This window comes from Drosophila persimilis, unplaced genomic scaffold, assembly GCF_003286085.1.
Source record: "Drosophila persimilis strain 14011-0111.01,24,50 unplaced genomic scaffold, DperRS2 tig00000002-arrow-pilon, whole genome shotgun sequence".
Taxonomy (NCBI): domain Eukaryota; kingdom Metazoa; phylum Arthropoda; class Insecta; order Diptera; family Drosophilidae; genus Drosophila; species Drosophila persimilis.
Window position 1 is genome coordinate 15,297,600 of NW_020825289.1, and position 18,437 is coordinate 15,316,036.

Below are 18,437 nucleotides of genomic sequence, written 5' to 3' on the forward strand. Positions count from 1 at the left end.
GAAATTTTGAAACAAACTCGTCTCGGTCCGATATATTAGGAGTGTGGATACCAAATTTGGTTGATCTAGCTTTTATAGTCTCTGAGATCTAGGCGCTAATGTTTTACTCTAAGCAAAGCCGCCTATGCTACGTGTGTGTTAGAGAGAGACAGGGCGAGAAAAAATGAAATTGTTTTCTTGATGCTGGCTATAATAATAATACGATCCAATTCAGATTCCGCAGTCTAAAAGATATGGTCATTCTCTACGATTCTGCGTTTTTGGTTTTCTCGTATCTTTAAAATTGTGGATGCCACAGATTTTCGCCCTTTGTGGGGGCGGAAGTGGGCGGGGCAAAGTTTTGAAATATTTTTGGAGCAGTGACATATCACAGAAGTCTGGATCCAAAACATCGTTGCTCTAGCTCTTATAGTCTTTGAGCATTAGGCGCTGAAGGGGACGGACAGACGGACAGACGGACAGACGGACAGACGGACGGACGGACAGACAGACAGGGCTCAATCGACTCGGCTATTGATGCTGATCAAGAATATATATACTTTATAGGGTCGGAAACGATTCCTTCTGGACGTTACACACATCCACTTTTACCACAAATCTAATATACCCCAATACTCATTTTGAGTATCGGGTATAAAAAGAATTCTTTCCGATTTGGTTTTCGTAGGTCCCTTGCATCACACATCAATTACTTGGGGATGGTTTGCTGTTTGCTCATTTTCTCGATGTTCTTTTATCCCAGGGTCTGTTGAAAATGAATTTCATTTTAGTGTATTTTCAATCAGAATTTAACATATTTCTCATTTTCAAACCAATTACAAAGGGAAATACGACGAAGTCCATGAGCATTTGATAACCTTTTATTCACAGATTGCTCGAAGGGTCAGGAGGAGGAGGTTATCGACTGTCGAACGATGCCGATTGATGTGTTTATTAACTTTTGGTCAGGAAGCAATATTTGGGCATGACACGTTTTCATTTTTTCATGTATTATATATTTATATTTATTCATTGAATTTTCTTTCCAAAATATATACTTTGAACAGGGCTGCGCACAGTTTTAATAGAACTACAATCTCTGTTGTTGATTTAATGTTGCAGCTTTTAGGCGCATGAAATATTAAAGCAGTCGTCGGCATCACATGCAGTTTCAGAAGCACTGACATCTCTTGCGTTGTTTTTTGCTGCATCTTTTAGGCACAAGAATTAAAGCACTTGAGTTTAGTCTTGAACCACTTGCAAGCAGTATTTGAGCTCCATTGATCTTGAGATTTTCGTATTTTCTTTCTTGTAAATTTATTTTAGACGTAAATACGTATAGTTTTTTTGGATTTTCTTTTTTGGGCGGACATAAACGTCCTTATGCTAGTCTTACAACAATGTCACATATATCACAAAAGTCAAACATTAAGAAACAAACTATATAAATGCACACGAAAAAAACACACGTTAAACACTCTAGCATTCACTTAGAGAAATGCCAACATTCATGCACAACTACAAACTAATCGGGATTTGAGTTACGCCATCTCCTCTCGCATTGCCCTGCGCTGCGATACGGAGAACTTCGAATCGGCGGTGGGATTGGAGCTGGGATGGCCCAAGGGCAGAGCCGTTCCTTCTGCCACAGATTTTTGCGACACTTCCGCCGTTGCCTGCCGATAGCTACCGGTCAGACGTCCCACCATATTGTTGACAGCCCGCAGCGTCGAAATGGGAATCTGCGGAAAGTTCAAATGCAAAATCAGCAACTCTCGAATGGAAATAATCCCGGCCAGCTCACCTCGAAAATGCTGTCGATTAATGGGCGCAGACTGAAGAGGGGATAGCTGGGCTCCGAATTGTGTGCAGGCTGGCTGTCACCCACCGCCAGCATGGCGGCGTTGCTGCTGGGCTCAGCAGATGCTCCTGTTCCCGCACCTGCTCCTGCCCCTGCAGCCAGGCTACTGAACAGGAGCGCTGCATTCTGCTGCAGGCTGTTCATGGACGGACGCTGCTGGTACTGGCCGTACTCGTGGCTGGGGTAGAGCAGCATATTCTGCACTGGCATTGGTTGCAGCATCGTCTGAAAAGATCGGAATTCAGATTTTAATTTGAATACTCATACAATTACGCCAGGGGGAATATGCTGAGTGAGCAAATGGCACTCAACTGTGGCCATAAAAATCACTTTATAGTTTAAAGTGAACTGTGAGCAGGTTACCACAGGCCACATGGTGACTTACATCGTTTAACAGCACAAGTTCGTGACGTTGGCCGCGGGCATAGCCGGAGACGCGGGTGAACTCCGTGACCAGGTGGGACATCACCACGAGAAGAACGAACCAGACAAATCGGTCCATGGCTGTGATAATTATCTGCAAAATAAGAATAAGTGGTTCAATTAAACACTGATTGATGAATGAATGATTGAAGACAGTACATCATTGTTGAAGCTCATTCTGTGGCACATTGATCTTGGCTGATTTGAAATGTTCGGTATTCGCACTTGAACGCCACTTGTTAGGTTTGGTCCGCTTTCAAACGGTGCAAAGTCAAGTTTCTGTCATGCAACCAATGCGACCCGCTCCACAACCGATCTCCACTGCTGCCACTTGGCCAATGTTCTGGGCGGGCAACCCAGGCCCCGAATGCGGCTCATGGCTCACGGACTAATCGTAGGCCAAACATATCAAGTTTTAGAGTGCCAGGCAACGGCAGCCACTGGCAGCCACTGGCAGCCACCGGAGCTCTGCCACAATTTGTTACCCGCCTGTTTCGGCCTGTTGCTGTTGAATGGAGCTGCTGTTGTGGCTGGGGCTGCTGGGAGCCGATTCTACGAGCTGGGGATTCTGAAAAGTGGATTAGACCAAGGCCAACTTGCCGCGTGGCATTTGCCAAGCGTAACCAGTTTTTGTTGCCAAGCTGTGTCTGTTGGCGGATGCTTTTCCATTTGGCAGTGAGTGAATTTTCCCAGCCCCTGCCAAAAAAATTTCACGAATTTCGAAAGCCATCCAAGGCAAAAGGTCCAAATGCAATGAACTTTGAGCCCGCTTTTGGAAATGGCCAAATGTCTAGATACACGGCATATACTGGACGTATACGAGTATGTACGTATATATATAAAAAATCCATCAACGGCTGGGTGTCTGGGGGGTCAGCACTTAATGCTCGCAAAACAGAAATCAAAGCATTAAAGCGAGTGCAGGTTGGGTCAGGTGCGGCAGGGAGGGAGGAGGAGATGAGAGGAGAGGGAGATGGCATCCAACGAGCCATGACAATCGGTCAGCTGGCACTGACTTTGCCAGACCCATAGGTCGGACTCTGCAATTGCGACTGTCTAATTGTTACTCGAAAAACAATTAAACGAGCGTTTATTTGTATGCCGCCAACACTTTTGAGATTCTGTGGCAGCCCTGACACAAATTGCCAGCAAGGTGCAAGCAAAGACGGCCACATGTTGCCGCTTAATTAAACAAATGAACGTATCTTTGCCCCGACCCTTGACCCACGCAGACAGGCAGAGAGGGAGTCGACAAAAGATTCTGCATGGCTTTTTGCCACATAGCTTGAAAACCGTGCACAACTCGATAGACCGAGCTCAAATTAAAAAATGTATTGAAATGTATTTACGGATGCCACAAATCAAGCGTGGAGTCGTCATTGTGATTTACTCGGGTGGAAATATAAAAATAAACAAACATCCTGTTTTGATATTCAGTTGTTTCATTCGAATGAAAATCAAATTCATATTCCGTTTGGACCTTGTTTCTCGTTAAATCCGCATTTGCATAATAATGCGCATACCAAGTGGACAATGATTGTTTAAGTTGCAAAATTTTCTGGGTCGCAGGCAACTCTTTTTGGCTCCGATTCAGCAAAGCAGAAAAGTGTTCTCTGAAACAAAGAAAACTATGAATACATTTCCATCATTGATTTATATAAAGATGGCCCAACTATGTTAGCCATTTATTACAAACTGAGCAACTTCGGGAAAAGTGGAAAAGGTTCTCTCTAATTAAAGTCACATCAAAACTATTTTGAACAAATATAAATTACAGGACAAGCTGCTAGTGGGGCAGAGCCGAAGTGTGTGGAACTCGAGCTGCTTTTGCTGCTTGATTTATATGCAAAGCCACCGAAACACACAGATACTCGTACACACGTACACACACACATTCCACACTAAGTGAATTGTGCGTAAGAATGCATTTTCTGTCAGATTCTATTTGCATGAAAAAACCCTCTCAAGTGCCACAGAATGAAAATTGGGAGAAGGGTAGACGGGTAGAAGGGGTAGACGGGTAGAAGGGGAGGGTTCTGACAGCATGAGTATTTACCGGTCTTTTCTTTCGCCTGGTGAATGTTGCATGTTGCTTTATGCAATACAAATTGAATTTGTTTCCATTCGACCAAATCAAATTACGGTCAAAAGCACTATGAAGTATTTGCGAAAGAGATTTGCGTGTGGCCCGATGTTGGTCGGAACGAGTTTTTCCACCACACGGGGCGTATGAGCTATGCTTGCTCCTCAGCATGTCACTCATACGCCTTCTTGGCAACCAATTGTTGCCATCGTTTGGCGGCACTCGAGCTTGAGTGGCCGCGTGTGTGCGGGTATGTGTGGGGCACTGACATTCTGTTGATTCGAGCGCGCAATAATCTTTTCGTTATTCTTACTCAGAATTTTTGACAAATATTAGATGAGCAAACAATAGGCTAAACGCGGGCCAAGCAAACAGAAGAGCCGCCCTACCATTTTGTGGGCGCAAACCGTGCGTGGGCGCGGCACCAGTAAGGATCCATATAGTAAATATATTTCTATACATCCAGCAAACAGCCAAAGAGATTGAAGAACTTGAAGATTCATCAAGTTGAGGCGGCCGCCTACAAAAAAGTTTCTGTTTGCCGACAGTCAATAAACGGTAATTACTTTGCTAACAAAATGCTATAGGTGGGGTGTTTGGAAGGGCGTTGATAGGGGGCGTTGGTATTTTGGCATGGCTTCGGCGGTTGTCAGAATCAGAACTGACTCTTACTCATTTCCCTTTAAGTGTAATTATAGTTGCAGTCTACATGTTGTTAAACTTTTGCGCTTAGGCAGAGAAGTACTAATTATTAGGAAGGGAGACCTCTCTGCCTACACTTGTCCAAGCAGTGCCACACAGTCTGTGATATAGTACTTAAAGTATATAGTACTTATAGTCAAAGCATAACCCAATCATCATTGAGTAATCAGTCTCTACTTAAACGCTGTACAACTGCCCTGCTTAGTCACTGTATATTTCTGTATTTTATCAATTTAAGACTTTTCCAGTCCACTGCCCAATATTAATAACTTTTTCACTCGTTCCCGCTTGGCTGCCATTGACCTGCGTTAGTCATTATGCTTTTTATTTTTATTTGCTTGATTTCAGTCAATTTCACTCACAATTAGCCACATTTTTAATTTGTATATAATTAGCATTTGATTTTTCTTTGCTTTCGTTATGTCTCCTCTCGTCTCGACTCGCTGCCTACGTTTCTGACTCCTTCTCATTTATGTATTTGTTGATGGCTTGCGGCCAAGACGAACTTTGAATTTGTTTTTCTCTCAGTGTTTTTGCTTTTGCTTTCGTTGTATGTTTGAATTTTACTGTTGCTTTCTATTGAATTTAGCGATTCGTTTTTATATCATCGTGCCCAGAACCGAGTTGAGTCGAGCCACTGACGAAGTTGATCCGAACGAGTGGCCCGGGCCCTGCAGCTGTTTGTTCCCCGACTTTGCCGAAAATGAATACTAATTTATTCTAATCATTTCAAATCCAATATTGAATCGGGGTACTGGTTATGGGTGTTCTGTTTTCTGGGCTGTAGGCCCTGGGCCAAAGGCTTAGCCAGAGCACCAACAGCGGCGGCAAAAGCAAAAGTGTTGAAAACGAGTTCTCTCAAATATGCCCGCTGTTTGTCTATGCGCTAATTGTTTTCATTGATTATTAATTTAGATATTTTGCGCCTTGGCTGGTCACAGGATAGGGATAGGGAAAGGGATCCGAATGGTATGGTGTTTGTGCAATAGCCCTCTGACCTCTGCGAGTTGAATTCCCGGCATAAACGACGCTTTTGTTTCGCAATTACATTCAAGTGGCAGTGGCTGCTGCCCGACTATTCTCAGGTTCCCTTTCGTTTTCCCATGTTTGTGGGTCGCAACCACCGCTTGCTCCATGGGATCTAAGTCGCGTAGCGTTCTCGGGTCTACGGTGGAGTGTCCAAGCAACAGTTTCGTTTGGTTTCATTTGTTTTTGGTTTGGTTTTAATGAGGCAGCACTAATTAGCTGCCAGGGCACTCATCAGAGGTGCCTGCGGGCGTCTTTATAATTTATTTCATATTCTTTTTGTATTCCGTTCTCCCCTCCTCTCTCTGGCTGGCATTTATTTATTTTTTTTTGGCAAAGCAGGAAACTCACCTCGTTCGTGATGTAGACACTGCGGGCCGGAGTGGAAGCCATTTTGGCAGTTTAGTTTATGAGAATGTAGAGTGGGAAACGCGGCCAGAACTATTGCCAGAGCTCCAGTACGAGAGTTCTGAGAAGTGCACACATGTGAGCGGCTGCGCGACGACTGGCAGCGGGCAGCGCATGCGCTGCTTATATTTCATCACGTAGCCCACTTTTACAGGTACAACTACAGCTAATCATGCAGTCGCAGTCGCAGTCAGCGCTGCCTGCAGTCAATGTAAAAGTTTGCACATGATCGAAAAGGGAGAGAGAGAGAGCACGCGAGAGAGCACTTCTTTGCACAGCTTTCTCGCTGCTGCTTCTGTTGGTGATTTCGTGTGCCGCTTTTAACCATAAACTGGTTTAGGAAAAGCTGACAGTCAAGCTTTCAATGTAATTGCCTGACACACTTTTTGCTAGCATCGCCCACGGGAATGGAGAGCTAGCTTCAGCTTCAGTTTCAGTTTCAGTTTCTCCCTATCGATTGCTCACCGCTCTCAATGCCAGAGAGAATCCACAGAGTACGAGTATCTGTAGTTCATTGCAGTTCACTGAACCTACCTGATCTGGCTCGGCTCACCGTCGGTTTGACCGAGTTTCGACGACAGGTCTCGTTCCACTACAATAAAAACCTATATTTCAGATGATGATGATGATAATGATGATGATTGGTTGTGTATGCATTTGCAGTTGGGATCTACCGGAACCGCCTTGAACTCGTCAGGCCGCCTGCCTGCATACTAAATAATAAACTCCGTACAGAACCAGAAATCCAGCGGTAACCCAATATCGAAATTGAATATGCAAAAATGTACGAGATGCAAGTGCGGTGGGGGCTGGGGGCAAGCTTAAAAGAGTATGGAAGTAAATCCAGAAAAGAGTTTAGACATTTCTCGAGAATTTTTGGGTATTTTTGTGCTAAATAACAAGTTACATGGCTCAAAAATGTTTGTTGACCACAGCGATAGCTATTATTTCATATTTCCATACTTTCAGGCTATTGTTCGTGCACATTCATCTATCAATTTTGTTTCCTTCTTTCGAAAATACGATTTTCCCTCTTTCTTCTATTTGTACTAGGTTCATTATTTGCTTAAAGTAAACCGGCTCGGAGACCGGCATGATCTACCCCAATGTGCTAATTGGAATCAACTTTTAAAAGTACTTTATTAACCGTTCATATATTGAGGGTAATCAATGCGCACTCACATAAATAAGTACACAGACGGTACGCTGTCCTCGAATGTCGATTCAGTGCGAGTATACAAGTGCTAATCTGCCTCAAAGCAAGTCACGTGTAATATTCCAATCACATCCCACCTCTCTTTCTCCTTTTTTCCTCCTCTTTTGCTTGCCGACCCTTTGACTGCTTAACCTTTACCCTCGAAATGCATTAAGTCGCAGGCAAACAAGATTTGTAAAGCATTCAACCAAGTATGAATCACGTTGAACCGGGCCCTGAGTCAGTGGGTTGCCTTTCTTCCACCTCCCACATCCCACCTCCAGTCCCTCTCTCACGGCACACCCGCAGCTTGCCCTTGCTAAATATCAACAGACAGACAGATGGGAGGGAGCGGCGAATGTTTGGCTGAAGTTTCAGTGCTGCTGTCTGATGAGAGGGTCTACAATCAGATGCGGCTATTTGCATTTGTGTTTTTTCCGCCATTCAATTCAACAATATTTGTTTGCCAATTGTACAAATTGTAAATCAACACTCAGCCATAGCCATATGCATACACAAAGCCTTAGCCGTAGTCGTGGCGATGTCCAAACTTTTCAGTTGGATGCAGGCCAACAGTTATTGACCCTCAACTTGAACTAGAAAACCAAATAACCAGGCAGCGCAAAGCGTTAAATTGAATTGTATGTTCGACTGGTTGGTTTGGTTGGCAGGCCCCTCCTTCCCCACCAAACAACAACACCCTGTTCTTAAACACTGTGTGAGTGTCTAAACTGTTTTGTTGTCTGCTGACAGTGCATAAAATTTTAATAGCCAAACAACAAGCACAGCAACAGAAATATCAGCAATAGGCTACCGAAGCATTTGATACACTGTCTATGGAATATATTTTACATAGCACAGTACGAGTATAGTAGAAGATGAAGGGACTAACCATAGAGGGGAGCAACGAACAAGGGGATACAGATGATTGATCAAAAGTACTTCATTGACTTCTCTGCGTTGCAAACATCTGATCAAATTCGTAATACCCTCTGCAAGGGGACGACTATAACAAACAACATTAAACTTGGTTTTTGCACCTATTTTTTGCTCTGTATACTCGTATTTTGCTGGTCACACTTATGCTCCCGCAGCAGCAGCAGCAGCAACAACTACCACAGGCCCCCGGAGCGGAGCCAGGCCCCTGACATTGCTCAGGGTCATGGGGTTTTACTGTATAAAGTGGAAGCCAAACCTCATTAGCTGCCTTTGCATATCGGAAGAGGAGACACTGCCAGAAGAGAGAGAGAGAGATAGAGAGTGAGTGTGTTGGACCTTGACATTGCCATGGTGTATGTGAGTGTCAGTTTTTGAATTAATTTCATTCCCACTTTTACACTCTATACGCTCTTTACACATTTATATTCTACACTTTAGCATTTTAGCACTCTTTACTCTTTCGCTCTTGTTGTGGGTGTTTTCCCTCTGCTCTTTTTTTGTGGAGCAGAATCTGGCGATTGTTTTTGAACGTGACCTTTTAGCGGAACGCTTTGGATGAAGTGGATATTTTTAGCTATTCTGTCATGCCCCCTGGCACCACCCTCTTTTGCTACGAACGCACACGTGCAGATAAATATTAAGTAAGGAGTGGGGGAAAAAAATACAAATAATACAAATGATTATCTCCCATACCTGCCAGTTTTTCATAGCTTAAGAGCATTTGATTATTTGTTTAGTGGCCTGCTCTTTGTTGCTTTTACTATTGTTTTGTTGTTCCCGCATATGACAATTATTTTGTATGTTGTTTTGTGTCCGCTGAATTAATTACCCCCGCAGAAAAGTTTTACTGGGGGCTTAGGTGCGTGCATCGGTGGGTTGTCTGCCCCACCATCGGGGTTGAGAATATAATCAAAGATTAGGTACGACGAAGTCGCGTTTAACTAGTGCCGCGAGAGCGCTGATCAGAGGGGCAGGTGAGATAGCAGTTAGCGAAGAGGGCGTGGCAATGCTATCGTCAAACAACTAACTAATTAATGGCCCTCTCTCCACTCGCGGTGCCACAGGAATGACAACCACTTTATGCCCAAACAATCAATGTAATTAATTTGAATTAATTAACGTGCATCCTGAGGCGGGAGAACATAGAGGAGAAGCCCGGAGACATTTGATTACATTTAATCCAATTCTTGGAATGCAGCAATAAATGCGCAACTGAAGCTCGGCAAAAGCCGCAGCAAAGAAGTAATTTATTTAATGGTTCTGCAAAAATCCCATATCCCATATCCCATATCTGCGTGCGTCTGTGTGTGTAAATTTAATTAAATTGAACGCCCATACCACCTCTGCAAAAGAGTCTATTAACACGCTGCAGCTGAGGTTGAGGCTGATGGAGTGGAAGAGATCGCGGGATTCGAGTGCGCGATGCCGTGTGTTTGCCTGTGGGGGGCCAGTCCTTAATTAATTTAAATGCGGCCTCTGGCTCCGCTACTAATCAACTTAAGCGCACTTATCAATTAGCTGCATATCCAAATTTTGTACGCAACATTTCATTGTTTATTCTCAGATCTGAATCCGTTTGTTTCACATTTAAGCTTTAGCCATATTTTGCTGCCATTGGTTTTACTAGAAGTGAACTGAAATGCTGGTAATTATTGAGTATGCTAATGCGGATAGAAACGGCAGACCTCATGAGTACATGCAGCCATCGGAGGGGTAGAATGTGGCATATATAGGGGGAAATCCAGGGACAGACAGAACGGGTCCCGCCTGGTGCGTTGATTGATTTATTATATTCATTCCAGCCGCCAGACATTGACCATACTGCCTTTTAAATGATATGCTCTTATCCGGTCAACAATCTACAGTTTATATATAGGTTTTAATGGAAGCATTGCATTCTTCATATTTAATCTAAAGAACTTTGCAATGAAATCCTGTTGCACTTGTTTTCTGTTTCTGTTGCCTTTTCTGTTTTATTTTTTTTGACCTCTAATTGCCTTGCCATTTTTATTACAATCTCTTTCTCTGACTCATCTTGCCTCGCTCAGTTTCTCTTTCTTTTTCCCTGACTCATCCTATCTTATCTCTTCATCGCTCTGTTTAGTTTTGGCTTACTCTGTAGAGTACAATTGTTTTTGTTATTAGCTTAATTGCTCTCAGTGTGCTCTGGGTCTCATTAATAATGAAAAGCGAGAACGAGGCAAACCAGCTCTCCATGGGTTAAAGCATAGAGAGAGAGAGATAGAAAGAAAAAAAGAGTTGGAGAGACAGAGAGATTAATGCGCTATGTACTACGCTTTATCCCCGCTTATACTTTGCTTGATTGTGGCTGGGGGACTACGTGACATAGATCACATTTGAACGCCGGTCCAATCTACTGGCTTAGAACTTGGAAGAATAGATACATATTCCTTATATGCAGCTCCCGAAACCCACTCAAAGCCCACTCTATATGCAGCTGCGCATGCCCCATGACGCAGATCCACCCGGCTTCTGACGTCCAATCGTGCCTAAACGTCTAAATATATCGATCAGTTGGCCAAAAATGCCGTCACATCGGGACACCGCACTTCGATTTCCGGTGCACATTGGGGGCCTTAAAATACTCGTTGTAATCGCAGCGGGCCGCTGTTCTGGCCGACCATTTGCATAAATTATACCAGCGTTTACTTTCGTTGCGTCTGAATCTCTTACGTAATTTGACACGCACATAATTAATTAGAATTTAAAAAAAAAAAATGTAAGCAGCGAGGCCCGAAAAATGCAAATAAAAGCAAAAGTTATAACTGCCAAACATATGCAAATGAGTCTGAATCATTTCCAAGTATGCGAAGAAAACAACAACGGACAGACCAGACAATGAAACAGAAACAGATGACGATACGAGTATATTTGCGAATATTTAGATAGCAGATGATGAAGAACAGAACAGAACAGAACAGAGTTCTCAGATCTTGTTATCATCATGCCGCTAAGAACCAGAACCCGAAAGAAAACCTAGCACATGGCCAAGAATTAATCAGTTTGCCAAACAAATTGAACAAAGACTCGTAAGAAAATAAAACCTGAACGGGTTGCTTCGGCAACTATGTGAGACCCAGACAGACTTCGGCTCTCTGCCATTGTCCATCCCTATGTCTCCCCCAGCTCCACTGTGATCGCAATCAGAAAACCAAATCCGTTCCAAGCCTTGTATCATTATATTATTAGAAAAAATATCAAGCTGATTGAGCAGCCATTAACATAAGAGATAACTCCCATTGGGCACACCAATTTTTTGTATACTCTAAGAGGTTTTTAAAACAGATATTTACAGGTCTTAAGTTAGTGGGGGATACTGTTGTCCCTCTCCGCAATTAAATGCTTTTGTTTTAAGATTCCCAGCTGAGTTCCCAGTCATTTTAACGGTGGGAAATAAAATTCCCTCTCTACCTTTTTGCCATTTGCGAAAAACTTTCAACCAAAACGAGTGATAAAGTTTTCCACAAAGTGTTCGCAGGTCACAGAGCAAAAGTTTTCACGCATTTAGGTCATATTTAATGGGCTCCAGATTATGAAATGGAGTTCTAGTTTGTGTGGAACTCGATGAGGGTATTGTTTTCTCTAAGCGTAGAGTCGGGAACAACTGGAGAGTCTTCCATTTGTGGTCAGACACTGGCCGAACGCCTTACCTTGTCCAGTTGACTGCGTCTCTCAATCATCTTGGGGCTGTCTTTTTTTCTGATCTGGTCTGCCCCCAAAACACACTTGAAGCACTTTTCACTTGAGACTGCACGCGAGCACAAACTCACTCGCACGGACGGACAAAGATGAATAATTTATTATTATTTGCTTGACTAATTTCCGCTTAATCGCGAAACGTATTTTTTCTTTTTTTTTGGTGACTCTTTGTGGAATGAAGTAGTGTATCTTTCCGAATTCTAGCGGCGCTCAATGCTCAACCGTCTCGCGTTGTATGAAATTCGCAACTGAACTGAAAGCCAAGCACTTAAGAGTCTCTTACCAACACTCAAGCTCCAAGCCCCAAGCCCCAAGCCCCAAGCTCCAAGCCTCTCCTGGCCTGGTCAACTCAAGCCGGCAACGAAGCGTCTCACGTTTTGTTTTCTTTTTCTTTTCGTTTCGTTTTATTTTTTCTTTCTTTTTCTCGCATTTGTAGTGAGCAGCTTAACAAGCGGGCGCTTAGCGGGAGCGGGTTGCTGGGCGAGTTTTTCAGTCTCGGTCGGCGCCTAACGTGTTTGCTATGGGCAGCCAGCAGGAGGATTGGTAGGTGGATAAAGGGCCCGGGGGCATGGGATCCGAGCACGTAGCTCAGCTGTGCGCGTGCGCAGTCGAAAAAATTACGCTCTGTGCAGACAGATGTCGACGATGACGATGAGGATGACGATCGGGCAGACTTGCTTTAGATCGTGAGATGGATACCTTTTCCCGAATGGGGATTTTAACGGGCAGTAATGTGGGATGGGATATCGATCATATTCGTCATAGAAACTCAATTGAATATTCCACTTCAATGCTCATTCAATTGCGATATTGAATCAAGGGTATCCAATATTCTGGCTTCATAATGCGCTGCCCCTTTTGCAACTATTTTCAAGTTTTTTCTATCTCTGTTGATTTTCTGTCGAGTATGAAAAGGCAGCAGTCAGGCATAAGGGGCTAACTGATTAGTAGCCGTTGCCGCTGGCTCTGGGGTACGATTGCTTGACGGGGGCTCTTTAAAAAACGCCGTGCTGTGTAACCGATTAGTAACTACATATACTCGCACTCGAGTGAGCTGCTGGTTTTTTTTGGCCCGGTCATTGACGTCTTTGAGGCGGTGGCAAATTGCGGACTTTCTTTTCCGCCTATGCCGCAATCAATTGGCCATGCAGTCAAAAAAACACACAGTGCAGTGGTGGACCGCACCCCCAAATGGGCGGGACGGGGCCCCAACTTTCACTTGGCCTCAGTCCAGGCGGGTGTATCACTCGGCCCGGGGGGGCAGAGATCTGCTGGTGTGGGGTTGGGGGTGCAAATATTTGTAGTAGTTACCTTGCTTGCAATTTGTTTCGCACTTGATTTGTTGTCCGGAAGGCGGGTGGCTGCAGTGGCGGTTGCAGAACTCAGTTTTTCTGTAAATTTTCCGGATTATCGTACTCTTTAGACGGCTACTTGTTCCATTCACACTGTGTGCTCGGTGGTCTAGAAACTTTGCCTGACTGACATTCGCCCTCTCGGATCCATTGTTATTTATTGGCAAATGCAGCAATTGCTGGTGAAATTTATTGATATTTATTGAACCATTTGCATGGTCGGCTCTTAATTGCTCGCCCATTTGAAACAACAGAAAAAATAAACTCAATGTGATTCAGGGCATGACAAATGATAAATCAGAAAAGAGCAAAAAATCGATAGAAAAAAAAAAAACCAGTCGCTAATGATTTTGGCCGATGCGGGATGAGATGTGCGCCCAATCAAATTGGAGTTTAATTCGCACACTGACTTCCTGCATAATAAATTGGGGGCCGAGGACAATAATTGGTCCTGGTCCTGTACGTGATTCTATTTCGGAACAAGGTTCCCCGTCCCCGGAAATGCTTGAATAATCGCAAGATGTGCAGGCATCGGACTGCCGACCCAGATGAATGCGATTGGATAGAGATTGGGCATGTGAATCACACACACGTGAATCCATTTGGCAATTCAATTTCGGTACCAGCTCTCCCTCTCCCTTTCCCTCTCCCTCTCTGTGTGGTAGTAATCAACAACATTATTGCAAGGATTATTATTCCAGCTCCAGGTTCATCTTCAATGCTGTGGTCACAGAATACACAAACACAGAAAACGCATTATACGTACTTGCTAAAATCGTCTCTCGACATTCGTATATACTCTCTACTGAAGCATCAATGCTACAAAGAAATTTCATTTATTTTATTTGGACTTAGAGGTAGAATATAGAATGCATAAAGATTACTCATACACGAAAATACCCCATTTCTACTGGGTATCTGAAAGCGGAAATTCTGGCAAGAGCTTGGGCCAGATATAAGTCTCGGATTCATTTCGCACTTACCAGCTGTTGCTTCTTGGGTCTGATTTTGGTTTTGTTTGGCTTGCAATTATGCGAATCTACTCAGTGGATGTCGCCAAGTACACGCCCCGCCCCGTACATTATTTTTCAAGTTTATTTTTAACCGCACGCAGTCTTTTATAATTGCCAGCCCGTGACCTTAAACATAAACATCTTAAGACCTGAGTTACGTGAAGTTGGGCTTGGCTTTGTCGCTTCTTGGGTCCCGTGTGTGAGGCTGTGCGTCATTGAGTCGAGGCATGTAATGTGTTTGCTCGAAGCCAACAAGCTGGCGAGATTGTACGCGTGTCACAAAACTTTAACCGCAAAACTCAGTGAGTCAAATGAGACGTCTAGCTCTTGTCTAATTTTCGTAATTGGTTCCATTTATCCAGCTCTTTTTTTGTCAAATGTTTCGCTCTGTCTCAAGCTTTCAGAAATATCACAATCGAAACGATTCGATTCTGATTGATTACATTAAGTGAAGTGCAAAAAATAATTGCCTGTCTTCAGCTTGACTTTTTGCTGATGTCTATGTGTATGTGTGTCCAAAGGACGAGACACTAAACAGGGCATTCGAAATACAATAGAAATGGCGGTCGCTATGGCAGTTGGAGTCAAACTTTTTAAGGATGCTTAGGAAATTAAGTTGTATAGGTAAATCCTGCAAAATGGTTGTTTGTCGAAGCCTAGATCCGAATGAATTGACCCTGGATTATAGGGTAGGTGGGCACCTGCCTGTTACTAGCGTCTGCCTTCAATGAAATGTCAAATTAGGCTTGGCTTCTCTTTCCACGAGTACCACCCTCCATCCCTCCATCCCCCCTTTGCCACTTTGTCTCCATCTCTGTCTGCAATTATTCTGGTATCTACGTTCCGCTGACTGCCTCCACAATGTCCCACCATGAGGCTCATCTGCCAGGCATTTGATGATCACAAAATGAGGTTTAAATTGCTTGGGCAATTTAATGTGATTTTAGCAAATACATATCTCTGGCCGTAACAATCTCAACAAACTATCGCTCGAAATATGTCAAGGTTGTCATAGATATAGTGTGCAATTTTTTGTAGCTTCTTGATATTTAAATTTAAAAATGAAAACAGTAAGAAATTCTGATTTAATTGCATATTCCGGTGGCCATTTAGTATGGCCCTCACCCCAGTCTATGCATTGAATTGCATTCATGCAACAGCGATTGCCACAATTTGCTGCAGCCGATACAGAGATAAAGCAATCATTTTCATACTGAAGAACTAATATTGAGCCGATTATATCGTTTGTATCCTTTGAAGATTCAGCAGAAGGATATGTTTAAAATAATTCAAATACCCTTGAGGATATTGAATAGATCTTGCTTTGGAGCACTGCTCAGGGTATTCAAACTTCAATCATACCCATATGAAAGTAGCCTATTTAGAGCTGCATAAATTGATGGCTTCCAATTTTTGTGAATTTGCGCTGACCTTGATTGACATGCGGTTGACCAAACGAGAGCTACAAATATATATTTTGCATTGATTTTCCATCCATATTTCACGCAAATACTGAAAGCTTTCGGTGGTTAGAGGTTTGTGGCATGCATTTCGTTCCCCCAGCATCAATTAATATGGAAATCTCATTTTCACTTGAGCACGGATCCAGGACGAGTTGGTCATGAGTCAAATGCTCAAGTCAAAGAAAAGGAATCTGAAGTGGAGGGAGAGACCCATTGCAGAGTCGGCCCCAAAATAATACGCCCCGTTAAACTGTAAATCGGATTAAAACCCGTTAAAAATACATTAAATCACACGTTATCAGCTTTCAGGCCAACCGAAGAGCTCTCAAGGGGGGGTGTGTAAGAGGAAATGAGAGTTGCCATACGTCATCAGCATAAATGTCCTTGCCATCGCCGTCGCGATTATCATCTCATTATTGCCATTGTCAGTGCGCCATTTAAAATTTCAATTGTTGTGTTTGCACTGCCCCCAGATCCACAAATGGGGGATGACACGTGAAGCTGCCTCGCCTCCGAATTGAGCCCTTGTAATGCGAGAAAATCGATGAGACTGTTGCGCCTCCTTATTTATTTATTTCGTTTATTCATTCCTTTCGTTCAGTCTCGTTCATATACGTATACGTAATATGTATTATGCATATGTCTTTTGGCCACGTTTATTGCTACTGCCTTACATTTGCCTCCATTTACATGTGATAAAAGTCAGTTGCAGGGCTCCTCGTAACCACCCCATTTACGAAAAAACAATAAAAACAATTTATGCGATCGCTTAATTCTTAATTCTTTTTGTTTTATTGCCCCTCAATGGAGCAACAGGTCGACAACTTGGCGATCAGCATAAAAAATAGGACCTCTCATCTGACGAGACGAGAGTACAGAAAAATGTGGTTCATTGAATTCGAAATTCATGCAAGCCAACTCCGTGTAGACCACTCGGATTAAGGATTTTAAGCAGTGGCGTAATTATATTTAACCCTCTTTTTCACTTTTTCTCTAGGCACGTCTCTCTCTGGCACGCAGTTGACCAGAGCTGTCACTCGTTGTCGCTTTTGTTGTCAGTTAAATGTTATCTCTTTGGCCAGAGTGAAGATCTGTTTGGCTGTGTCTGTGTGCGACGAGTAGTACCCATAATCGTTCTACGAATTTTTCGACCTTTCGCCTTGCTACGCCCATGCAAAATGAAGGCTGGCGCTGCCGCAGGGCACAAATAACACTCATTAGCCATAATGAGTTATAGTTGGACCAGACTAAAATCCGCATTGGACACGAAACACTCTTTAGCGGCAATTATGCGGTTAGACTGGGGACGGGGTTAGAGGAGGAGCGCCCAGCACACAGAAAACATTAAGCAGCACGGAGCACAGAGCACGGAGCACAGAGCACGGAGAACGGAGCGCAGAAAGCAGTGCTTTGCTTTTTATGGACGTTGGCTTAGGTCTGGTCTTGGCAGTCATAAAGTTTTCAGCTATAAATACTCGTACTTTGGCCAATAGCCTGTAGGCCAGAACTTCAAATACAACAGGAGACAGAGAGTGGGGTAGATTCGGAGACCACAAATTGTTTGACATTTGGCACTAAACAGTAAAGTCTGCTGACTGGTGACTGGAGACTGAGGGCCAAGGACTGAACACTGGCTTTCAGTTCCTCTCAGGCGCAATCCTTTTCACCATCTGCCGAAACGGACAAACTCTGCTGATGAAGCATATGTCCCTCTGCCCGCTCTGTCTATCTTTATTCACCCCTCTTGCTCACTCTTCCCTGTTATTGTCGCTTGCCAGTGGCAGTTTTGTATTATTTTATCAAAGTTTTCCGTCACACAAGCAGGACAAACTTTGTGTTGTTAATTCGTGCAAGTTTCTGGCAAGTATTTACGTGCTTCGAAGAGTCGGCTGGAAAGCTAAGTGAGGAGAGTGAATGGTAGGAAGACAGAGAGGGAGAGGTATGAGGGGGAAGAATTGAGAGCTACGTCTGGTATGAAAGTTTTCTATGTTAATGGCATAGTTTAGGCAAAATGTTTTTACTCTCTGCTCGTCCTGCCTTACCAGAACAGCCTCCTGCCACAGTGTTAGTGGAATTCCGCTTTCCTGCTCGTTTTGTGCACACATTTTGGTTGGCTTACGTTTTCCGGCCAAAATTAACTTTCAGTCGCCACATCGCTCGAGCCTCTCGGCCCACTGCCCTTGCCACAGCCACTGCCACTGGCACTGGCCCTTTCTTAGCCACATAATGTGCCATTGCCCCACGTTAAGTGACTTTCTTATGCTGGTTGTAAA

The 18,437-nt window shown here is 43.6% G+C and overlaps 1 protein-coding gene across 4 annotated transcripts; it reads right to left on the reverse strand.

Annotated features, from left to right (window-relative positions):
• Window positions 1-1,281: 1,281 nt before the first annotated feature.
• On the reverse strand, window positions 1,282-13,776 carry LOC6593134. Of its 4 annotated transcripts, none has more exons than XM_026986730.1 (4): window positions 12,288-12,520; window positions 2,226-2,357; window positions 1,784-2,065; window positions 1,282-1,721 (listed from the first exon to the last, which is right to left on the reverse strand). In XM_026986730.1, the coding sequence occupies exons 1-4, from the start codon at window positions 12,315-12,317 to the stop codon at window positions 1,521-1,523; spliced, it is 645 nt and encodes a 214-aa protein (XP_026842531.1). In that variant the 5' UTR covers window positions 12,318-12,520; the 3' UTR covers window positions 1,282-1,520. The 4 variants fall into 4 exon arrangements, with proteins under 4 accessions (XP_026842531.1, XP_002018166.2, XP_026842530.1 ...); XM_002018130.2 differs by lacking the exon at window positions 12,288-12,520 and adding an exon at window positions 2,423-2,695; XM_026986729.1 differs by lacking the exon at window positions 12,288-12,520 and adding an exon at window positions 6,426-6,526 and having other exon boundaries at window positions 1,284-1,721.
• Window positions 13,777-18,437: the final 4,661 nt, after the last annotated feature.